This window comes from Vanessa tameamea, chromosome 17, assembly GCF_037043105.1.
Source record: "Vanessa tameamea isolate UH-Manoa-2023 chromosome 17, ilVanTame1 primary haplotype, whole genome shotgun sequence".
Classification (NCBI taxonomy): domain Eukaryota; kingdom Metazoa; phylum Arthropoda; class Insecta; order Lepidoptera; family Nymphalidae; genus Vanessa; species Vanessa tameamea.
Genome location: NC_087325.1, coordinates 12,178,278 through 12,189,389, shown reverse-complemented (window position 1 = coordinate 12,189,389; position 11,112 = coordinate 12,178,278). Strand labels below are relative to the sequence as shown.

At 41.8% G+C, this 11,112-nt stretch overlaps 1 protein-coding gene across 1 annotated transcript; it reads right to left on the bottom strand.

Annotated features, from left to right (window-relative positions):
* Positions 1–1,361: 1,361 nt before the first annotated feature.
* On the bottom strand, positions 1,362–10,224 carry Mtp (Microsomal triacylglycerol transfer protein). Its single transcript, XM_064217494.1, has 11 exons — positions 9,828–10,224; positions 9,324–9,521; positions 9,148–9,246; positions 8,791–9,078; positions 3,626–3,807; positions 3,406–3,553; positions 3,164–3,328; positions 2,624–3,053; positions 2,390–2,544; positions 2,156–2,311; positions 1,362–2,084 (listed from the first exon to the last, which is right to left on the bottom strand). The coding sequence occupies exons 1-11, from the start codon at positions 10,074–10,076 to the stop codon at positions 1,539–1,541; spliced, it is 2,616 nt and encodes an 871-aa protein (XP_064073564.1). The 5' UTR covers positions 10,077–10,224; the 3' UTR covers positions 1,362–1,538.
* Between the last annotated feature and the right edge of the window lie 888 nt (positions 10,225–11,112).

The following is an 11,112-nucleotide window of genomic DNA, read 5'->3' as shown; positions in this document are numbered from 1 at the left end:
TAGATCACATGTAATTTAATTTTATTTAATATTAGTTTTATTAATTTCCTTGAGGATTTTAGGAATAAAATTTCCGTATGTGGGTTTTTTTTTTGTTTATAGAACTCTAACGCTCCTATAATTTTTATTATTTAATCTTGGTGTATTTAAAACTTTCCGGATTTATATTGTTTATGATATTGCTAGTTGATTCGGTCTACTTCTATTAACGGAGCTGAATGTATGGTGTGTGCATTTTAATCGCCTGAACTTTGATTCCTTTGATACCTATTGACCATTTTCATTTTCTGTTTGTAATTCTCTTTTTACTTCTTTTTCTTTAATAATTTTCAGACTTTTTATATTTAATATGGAAATACATTTGATAGAAAGCTAACGCGAAGCTGAATATTTTCGAAGATCTCGACTAATATCATAATTTATTTATAAATACCTTATCCCAGTAAGATACTTTCGGGATGCCGAAGATTCTTATGCAATGGACGTTAGAAAATGTAACGTGAGATATCGATATTATCAGAAAAAAAAAAATAAAAAAACAGACCTGAACTATAGTTAGCACCTGAGTTGCAAATCTTGGAATTTCTGGATGAAGAAATGAGATAGGCTAATTCAAATGAGTCGCTTAAATACAAAATATAGTGGACTCTCTAATGAACAGCTTTTTGGTGCATTCTAGGATCAGAAATATTGTGGAGAACATTTTGTGTAATAGAAACAAGGCCATTAAATAATTTTCAAAATAATATTGGAGTCGGCTCAGTAGATGGTCGTTTTGCAATTAGGGAATCCATAATTAATCAATAATATGTTTATTTCTAGTGCTAGTATACTTTTTGTCCTGTTTTTTTTCCATAATGATCTTTATGACTAGAAGGTAGGCAATAAAATAACTTTTAATATAAGAAATGATTTATTTTACATAACAATAATCGAATCAAGAATGAAGTAGCAATTAAATCAACCAAGAAAAAATAATTTGAGTGAGTTTTGATCTATTATATAGGGTCTGGCAATAAATCAGCCCAAGCTTTCTGTTTTCAAAAATTATGTCTAAATCAAAGAAGGAACGATTTACGGTAACAGTGGTTAGCCGGCGAATTTCAGACGAACGGTGTTCTGATTATGAATTTTTGATTTTATATATTTTGACGCCGAAATTTATATTCCGACATGTTTTCAAAATCATTTGGAATTACATATGGTGAAATTGTAAATGATTTTGAATAATAAATTGATTCCACTTTAGTTTCAAAAATGATGCGGTTCCTTCAACATATAGCGTGGGCGAAACGAGTCAAAGTTTAGATTGAAGGAATTTGGTTAACAAAATTTATAAAAGTTTTATAAAAAAAGAATAGTAAATAACAATATTTATTTAATTTGCCCTCTTACAACATAATCTTTTAAATTACTGCTAATTTTTACATAAATATTACAATTTTCTTTATTCGAGTACAACACTAATCGTAGACCACATCGACAACGCATCGAAAGTAACATCTCTCAACGTCCGTCGGCCGAGCGAGCGGCGCCGCCTACTCGGGCGCGGCGCCCAGCGCGCGGCAGCTGGCGTCGTTGGGCGCGCCCAGCGCCAGAGTGCGGCCCGACGCGAGCCAGCGCCGCCTTGCCGCGCGCCGCACGCCCCGCGCGCCCCCCGCACCCCGCGCGCCCATCGCCGAGCGCAGCGCCACCGCCGCGCTGCGGGCGTGCTCCGCCACGTCCACGCGCACGCACAGCTCGACGCCGTCGTAGAAGTCGAGATCGGCGGAGATGCTCAGCCTCGGCTCCGCTTCGTCCGTCGCCTCGGCCGTCAGCGAGCCCCAAGCCGTCTCCACGCGCGCCTCCCCCTCCGCCACCACCGCCCCGCGCAGCTCCAGCTGCGAACGCGCATTGCGCGACCACAGCGACACCTGCGCCTGCGCGTCCAGAGCCAGCGACACCAGCGCTTCGTGTCTGTACGTTAGCGGCGCCCCGCCGAGCAGCGGGAGCGCCACCTCCGCGCCGCCCACCGGCCGCAGGGCGCGCAGTACGGGCGTCGGTTCGCTGCCGGTGCCCGCCCACACGTGCCCCAGCAGCTCCGCCTGAAAGGAACTCTCCAGTGAGTGCGGTCCAGGCGGTGCGGAGAGGGTGCCGTGCGCGCGGTGAGACCGACCTGCCCGGAAAACAGTGTGAATGTATGCGCACGGAGGCCTCCGACGCCCAGAGCGAGACCGCCACTCGTCGCCTCCGACTCGCCGTCCTCCTCACTCGAAGGTTCCTTCGTCGAATCTCCGGCGAACGCTTCCAGTCCTCGGGTCCAGATCTCGACCTGGAGTATTCATCTCTCGTTCTATTTAGGTAATTCCAGGATCGAACGATATTCGTGCGACCGATGGGCGAAACTGACGCTCAGGGTATCGTCCGTGACGTTGGCGGGCGAGAGCGCCAGCAGGCGCACTCGACCGCGCCGCAGCAGCCCGCCGCGCGCCACCTGCACCGACTCCAGCAGCGCCCGCCACCCGCCGCCCGCGCCGGCCTCACGCACGAGCACCGACGACGTTCCTAAGCGGTAAAAAAATAATTATTAAATAACACAAAAGATGACTCGCTCGATTCAGTCGAAAATCGAAGCAAACCCGACCGGCTAGAGCTTGCGCGTCCCATCCTCGCAGCCGAAGCGGCAGCATACGGATCAACTTGCGAACGTGCTCGTGGTCGACGGCGAGAGCGCGCAGACGCTGCCAGGCGAGACGCAGCAGCTCGGGGGGGGCGCGCTCGTGCAGCGCCAGCAGCGTGCGCGGCAAGCTGAAGGGCGCGACGGCGCTGCAGCGCAGCAGCAGGTCGAGGGCCGCCGCGCGCACCTCCAGCGCGCGCCCGTCCAGCGCCAGGCGCTCCAGGCGCAGCACTCGCTCCGGCGTCGCCAGCGCCGCGGCCACGCCCTCCAGCGCGTCCAGCGCCGCGAGCGCCGCGGGCCCGGCGCCGCGCTCGGCGTGCTCCAGCAGGGACTCCACCGTGTCGTCGCGTCGCAGGTTGCCGAGCGCATGAATCCTCACCCGACGACACTCGTCGTCCTGGAAGCGAACGGAATCGTGAGCGGCCTGGAGGTCGGAGGCGGAGGTATCGATAGGTAGGTGGCGATATCGACGATGCGATCGAATCGACGCCCGACGAAATCGGTGACCTTGCACTTGGCGAGGCTCCTGGCGAGCGAGTCGCGCACGACGCTAGCGATGGGCTCGGACGGCAGGCGCGAGGCGGCGGCGGCGGCCGCCAGCAGCGCGCTCTCGACTATGCTCGCTTCGTTCACCTCCTCGGCCGCCCGGAGGACGTCCTCTATCACGGACTCCTGCGAGATTCGACCGGTCAATCGGAGGGAATGTCGTAAAATTTCAGCTGAGCGAAGTCACCGGAGGAGACGGGCACCTGCGGGTGAGGCGCGAGTGCGAGCGCGGCGAGGTAGCGGCGCGCGAGGTGGGGCGTCACGTCGGGCGAGCGCAGCCTCAGGAAGGGCGCGACGGCCGAGTGCGTGGCCGCCGAGCCCACGAGCCCGAGCGCCTCGCAGAGCGTCTCCCTGTAACGACACGGACGCTCTCTCAACCGAAAACACTCGGTCTACCCCGGCCCAGCCCCGGCGGATACGCACAGAAGGTCGGGCTCCGCGTGGTCGTGCAGCAGCGCCGCGAGGGGCGCGGGGGGCGCGCGGCGCAGCGCCCGCAGCAGCCGCAGCGCCGCCCGCGCGCCGCGCGCGTCCCCTCCCGCGCCCGCGCCCGCTCCCCGCGCCTCCCGCGCCGCCTGCAGCGCCTGCGCCACGTCGTCGTCCGCGCCCTGAACGGGAGCGAAATGTTTAGTCGAAATACTTTCATCAATGACGCATATTACCGAAAATAAAACAATAATACAAGTGATCATTTTGTTTTTTATAAGTACTGTAGTAATATTTAACCTCCTTGTTTTTATATCATTTTATAACTTATGTCATATGTCACTCTTAAGAACTATGTACTTTTATTATGTAGAATAAAACCGTCTATACGAGGTGTTATCTTATTACAATTTATTCTACATAATATTTTAATGTGTTTACAAGATGGATAAATACTTGAGACCTGATCGCTTAGATATTGATCCCTCCAATAGTTCTGCAGCGAAACATTGGGAACATTGGAAAAGGACATTCGAGAGTTTTCTATCGGCTTCTGATTTTTCTCACATGTCAGAAAAAGTACTGACTTCTTATAAAAACTTGATTTACTTATAAATCATGTATCTTCTAATATATATACATACATCAGTGAATGTTCCACGTATGAAACAGCAATAGCTATATTGGATAAAATATTTATAAAACCCAAAAATATAATTTTTGCAAGACATGCTCTAGCAACAAGAAAACAACAAATTGAAGAGTCGATAGACAATTATTTACAGGCATTAAAACAATTAGCAAAAGACTGTGATTTTAAAAATGTTGATGCAGAAACAAATAGAAACGATAACATACGCGATGCATTTATTTCTGGAATACAATCTAATAAAATAAGACAACGTCTCCTTGAAAATTTAGACTTATCACTCGATGACGCTTACAATCAAGCCTTGTCTCTAGAGGGAGCAGAAATTAGTTCTCAGCAGTATAATATCAGCGTTAATGCTATTGAAAATAATAAATCTAGAGATAATAGTATGTTTGTACGACCAGAATCATCTGAATATGATAGTAGAAAAAGTTCTTCAGAAGCAACTAATTATAAACGGAAATGCTTTTTTTGTGGTGACCGTATTCATATTCGCAAAAATTGCCCTGCACTAGATGTAACTTGCCAAATGTGTGGTAAGAAAGGCCACTTTGCTAACGTTTGTCGCAGTAAAATATGTAATAATGCGGCAACAATTAAACAATTCGAATCATCTGCATGCATAGTAGCTGCTTCTCCAAGCTCGTTAAAAAAAGCAACGTTGCCTGCCTACATAAAGGGAATTCGAGCACACGCGTTAATTGATACTGGAAGCTCAGTGAGCTTTATTAATGATAATTTTTTTAAGCTTTGCGGATTAAAGAAATTGCCTAGTAATCAAACTATTTCTATGGCATCGACTAATTTCACATCACTAGTTGATGGAAAAACTATTGTATCAGCAAAAATAGGAAATCACGATTACGATGACTTAAATTTATTGATTGTAAAAAACCTTTGTGCTGATTTAATTATAGGTCACGATATACTGGAAAAACATTCATTTTTAGAATTTTCTTTTGGAGGGCCTAAAGAGCCGATAATAGTTTGTAATGTAGCAGAAGCGTCAATTCCTGCCGTTCCTTTATTTGCAAATATATCTGCCGACTGTAAGCCGATAGCAATAAAGTCTCGCCGATTTAGTCAAGATGACAAACAATTTATTATTCAAGAAATTAGAAAGCTTTTAGCTGAGGGTATAATTGAAGAGAGTTCTTCGCCCTGGCGAGCTCAGGTCTTAATAACAAAAAATGAAAATCATAAAAAACGTCTTGTTATAGACTATTCACAAACAATAAATAAATATACGCAATTAGATGCATATCCGCTTCCTAATATAGAAGAAATGATTTCTCAAGTATCGAAATATTTTTTCTTTAGCACAATAGATTTACAGAATGCCTATCACCAAATACCGATACTTGCTAAAGAAAAACAATATACAGCTTTCGAAGCAGATGGAAATCTGTATCAATTTCGACGTATTCCCTTTGGAGTTACTAATGGCGTTTCCAGCTTTCAAAGAATCATTGACTGGGTGTTAAAAGAAGAAAAACTCAAAGATACATTTGCCTACTTAGATGACATTACTGTTTGTGGTAAGACATTAACCGAACATAATGAAAATTTAGAAAATTTTTTAGCTGCAGCTAGAAAGTATTGTCTCACTATTAACAAGGATAAAAGCAAATTCTCTCAAACAACGATAAATATTTTAGGATATAATATTAAAGATCAAGTTATAAGACCCGATGCTGATCGCCTTCGACCTCTAACGTCTTTACCACCACCAAACGATTTACCATCCCAACGTCGGATCGTTGGAATGTTTGCACATTACAGTCGATGGATACCTAATTTCTCTGAAAGAATTCATGCTATATCTCATAATAAAATATTTCCATTTTCTGAAGAATTAGTACAAAGATTTCAATCATTAAAATCAGACATAATTAAATCAGCTGTGTATGCAATTGATTATAGTCTTCCACTTACTGTCGAGACCGATGCCTCTGACCATTCTATTGCTGCTGTTTTATCTCAAGATGGTCGACCTGTCGCATTCTTTTCTAAAACATTAAATCTAACAGAACAAAATCATTCAGCCATTGAGAAAGAAGCTTATGCCATAGTAGAAGCTTTAAAAAAATGGAAACATTATCTTATTGGTAAACCTTTTCGACTAATAACCGATCAAAGATCCGTATCATTTATGTTTAATAACAAATTGACAAATAAAATTAAAAACGAAAAAATACAGAGATGGCGTTTAGAACTGGCACCATTTAAGTACGATATAATTTACAGGCCAGGTAAGCAAAATGACATTGCAGATGCATTATCACGTATTTGTTCCTCAGCTCAAGTACAACACACAAAATTGATTTCATTACATGAAGCTTTATGTCATCCTGGAGTTACAAGAATGGCTCATTGGATTAAAACAAAGAATCTACCATACACTATAGAAGAAATAAGAAACATGATAAAATCTTGTCGTGTTTGTTCAGAAATAAAGCCTAATTACGTACGGAATCCTATTCCTAGACTTAACTTAATTAAAGCAACAGCTCCATTTGAAAGATTAAGTCTAGACTTCAAAGGACCAATTCCAAGCAATACGAAGAACAAATATATACTAACAATAATTGACGAATTTTCGCGTTTCCCATTTGCATTTCCATGTGCCGATATCTCTTCAAAAACAGTTATTAAAAATCTAAACGAAATATTTCTTACATTCGGTATGCCATCTTTCATACATTCTGATCGTGGTACAGCATTCATGTCTTCTGATTTAAAAGAATTTCTTTATAATCGTGGCATTGCAACGAGTCGAACTACACCATACAACCCGCGAGGTAATGGTCAAGTAGAACGCCTTAATGCTACTTTATGGAAAGCTGTACAATTAGCATTACGTTCGAAAAACATGTCTATTGAGAATTGGGAACTCGCTCTGCCTCAAGCATTACATTCTATCCGCTCTCTTCTCTGTACTGCTACAAATTGCACGCCACACGAAAGAATGTTCACACACACAAGAAAATCAGCAAACGGTGTATCAGTACCTAGTTGGTTGATAAATTCGGAGCATGCACTTATGCGAAAATGCAATCGCACTAATAAATATCAACCACTAGTTGAAGAGGTGGAATTAATACACGTTAATCCAAATTATTCCCACATACGTTTATCGGATGGTAGAGAAACTACCGTTTCAAATCGTAATTTAGCACCTTTAGGCCAAAGTCAAAGAGAATTTGATGTTTTAAGTGAAAATGAGGTACCGATTGATGAAGAACAAAATTCACCAAGGGAAGATAATACATCAGATTCTAATTATGAATCCACCGAAGAGCTGCCACCTGAAGGAAATCGATCCAATTCTATGGAAGAGGAAGCAACTTTGCGTAGATCAAATAGAGAGCACAGACTTCCTACACGACTGCAAGACTATGTTTTAAATTAAAGTGTGGGTGAATGTAGTAATATTTAACCTCCTTGTTTTTATATCATTTTATAACTTATGTCATATGTCACTCTTAAGAACTATGTACTTTTATTATGTAGAATAAAACCGTCTATACGAGGTGTTATCTTATTACAAGTACACTTGCATTTATATTGGTTTTATTTACGGATATGATATCAAAGGAACTGAAATGTTAGAAATAAACATATTTCGTTTAAAAACAAACCATTTCTTTCCATGTTCGACTTATTCTGTTACCAAAACAAAATCATGATAATAATGACAATTTGTCATGCCGATGTCATACAGTTTTCTATTTATGACTTGATTACACGGTTGAAATGTAAATGGCTATCCAGTAGTGCTTGTAAAAACCTACTCGAATAGTTCAAAACAGTTTTTTATTTATTTTAATTATTCATCATCAAATGAAATTTACGAATAAAATTTCAGTCATACTAAAAACTCATATTTTCAAACACTAGGAATAGTATTTGTGTCGCTCAGTAAAACTCTCAAAGGTGAGATATAAAATAAAGAACATGCACCATAAGCGCGCGCCTTTATCACAGATATGTAACTATAAGAATAATAATAATTTATTATTATTATTTATTCTTGGCAATTTGTAGACTTACTGATATATATCACGTAATTTATTAAAACTAATTACTAATACTTTTTTATCGATATATTCTGTAATATTTAAATTAGGGATATGATATTTGTTCGATGTCAATTTATAACGAAGTTTAAACAATCACATGTAATGCGCGACGTCACGAGCATGCGTTATCAGTGACCTCGGGTCGCACCGAGTCACCGAGTCACCGACTCACCGACGACTACAATAAGCATATTATATTTGGAAGAGAACTCAGTAATCGGCATCGGCGATAAGTCGGCGTCCGCGTGGCGTCCGGAGCGAGTCGCGACTCGAGATAACGACACGGCGTAGGTATAAGTGACAACGTCCGAGCGGCTGCGACGCGGCCTCGCGTGTACTCGCGCGGCGGAGCGTGACGAGTCTCCGAGATTAGCTTTCTTCACTAACATGGAACTCAGTGGGACGTGTCGAACGAGTAAACGAGGACTCACCCCCGAGGCGGCGGGCGGCGGCGCGGCGAGCGCGGCGGGCGCCAGCGCGGCGGGCAGCGCGCCCAGCGCGGCGGCCAGCGAGGCGGCGCGCGCGGCGGCGGCGGGCGCGGGGAGCGCTCGGCGCGCGCGCAGCCACACGCGCGCCTTGAGCGCGCCCATCTCGTGCAGCTCCTCGGCGTGCAGCTCGTCCAGCGCATCCAGCTCGTCGCTCAGCGTGAAGCGCGTGAGGCGCCGCGACTGCAGCGCGTCGTGACCGTCGGGCGACCACTCGGGCGCGCTGCATCGCCGCTGTAGATTTGAAACCCCATTAGCGTACTCTAGACTCACGTATTGACATTTACGATGAATCCGTCGTACCTTAATCTTTCTGATGACTTTCATGGAAAGGGTCTCGTATAGCACGTCGCAAGTTCCTGATATATCCGTCTCCTGCCGCTCTCCATCGAAAGCTTGTATCTGAAAATTGTGAAGCAGTGCTCCTTATTCATTCTATTTTGGAATTATTATGGGTCTGAATTAAATCAGTTTTATACCTGGAATAAACTCAGTAGAGATCTTTTGAAATTCTGAATATCTATTAATTCTTTTGGATCCAAATAGGCGGTTTGGATGAGTCCGTCCTTCCAGTGAGCGTAAAAAGTGGAATAGGAGTATGTATCCCAGACTGAATTCATGGCCATGTACTCAGCGCTGATATGTTTACCTCTTGAAAGCAACTGAGGCGACACTAGCTGAAATAAATTACATTAATTTACAATTCCAAGCTGTGAAGTCCTATACAAAATTTAATAATATTTTGTAAGCACTCAGTTCCAGTTTAATATAAAATAGAATACTAGCATTTTCATAAAGTTAATTTGTAGGATTTTTAACAATACTTATTCCAATTTCACTAATTCATATTTGAATTTGAAAATATATCATTTTTAATAGAACTAAAAATATTATATACATTTAATTTGGAATATTTATACCAAAGTTGTCTAGAATATTTAATATGAATTAAAAGAAATCACATTTTATACTATGATACCGACCTCAAACTTTAATAAGGATTCGAATTCAGAATCGATCCACACAGGGTACACGTTAAGAGCGGTCTTCACTTTGTAGCTGATCTCTTTATCCCTTCGGGAAACATCGTTCAGGAGCACCGTCATATCGACGTTATAGGATACCGGCGTCTGGAACAACCTTATTTCGCCATAGTCCGCCCGGTTCACTGACGAAGAAACTCCAAAATTCACTAAATAGATACAAACTAAACGTATTATATGCCATTTCATTTTGGTGTATAAAACCTTCTAATTTTTTAAAATAAATACTGGCGCCATTAATTTTATAAAAGTTTAACAAAAGTTGATAAAGTTAATTTCTGTCAACTTCAACACCCACACACTCTCCCTATTTATGACATACTAAATATTTAAATAGAAGTTGTTGCTGTCATTCCCAATTCAGTGTTGCCATAGATTGTAAATATTATTTTATAGCTTTACGAAGTTTGGTTTTGTTTGGTTTTAATTTAAAGCGCTGCGCTGGTTATTTTATTCTCATGATCGAAAAAAGAATTTTTGATTATATGCTTGGCTTGATATTTCACTATAGAACAATACTTAGTTAAATGATTTATTTATACTAACAATAAGTACTCTTCTCGGTTTTGTACGCATTAAATTAATTATTTTCTCAAGAAATTCTTGCAAAAGGCTACTTTAAAAATCTCTAACTCTTATAAAAAAAAATTTGTAGAGATGTTATTACCCACTACTAGTTATTAAAGATCAGTTAGCGTTTGTTTTAAAAGCTACCAGATTTGTCTTACAGAATATATATATTTTTTATAATTAATCAATCATAATAAGAAACTTGCATTCACTTGGTGGTAGAGCAAACACGTCTGGATATGACGGTGCCAATGTGGTGGTGACCACTTACCATCCGTTTGCCTATTTGGCCGTCCATCTACTTATTTTCTTATTTCATAAAAAAAAATAAGTTAAATAATTAGTTTTCGTAAGCATTTAAAAAAAACTAAAAAATTCAATTTTCCATATTACAATAATTATTAAGAAGAACGATTAAAATGTACTGACTCTCGATTGTTTACATTCATACATATATTGCATTGTTGTGAATTCTTTTTAACCTTTACCCAGAGACGTTGAGATAAGGTACGCCGCCGGTTATAATGATACTAATGTAAGCTTGCATCAGTTGGTAAATTTAGTCATACAATAATTATATCTCGAAAATAACTTTAAGATGAATTTGTAGATAGCTCCTACAATAATACAAAAAAGTTAATCTTATTCAAAATTC

Excerpts from the sequence above, each read along its gene's own strand:
- Mtp (XM_064217494.1), bottom strand. The coding sequence starts at position 10,076 with ATGAAATGGCATATAATACGTTTAGTTTGTATCTATTTAGTGAATTTT. Across the intron at positions 9,079-9,147 it reads AAGTCATCAGAAAGATTAAG|CGGCGATGCAGCGCGCCCGA; the intron begins GTACGACGGATT and ends TCAAATCTACAG. Across the intron at positions 3,808-8,790 it reads CGCCGCCCGCCGCCTCGGGG|GGCGCGGACGACGACGTGGC; the intron begins GTGAGTCCTCGT and ends GCTCCCGTTCAG.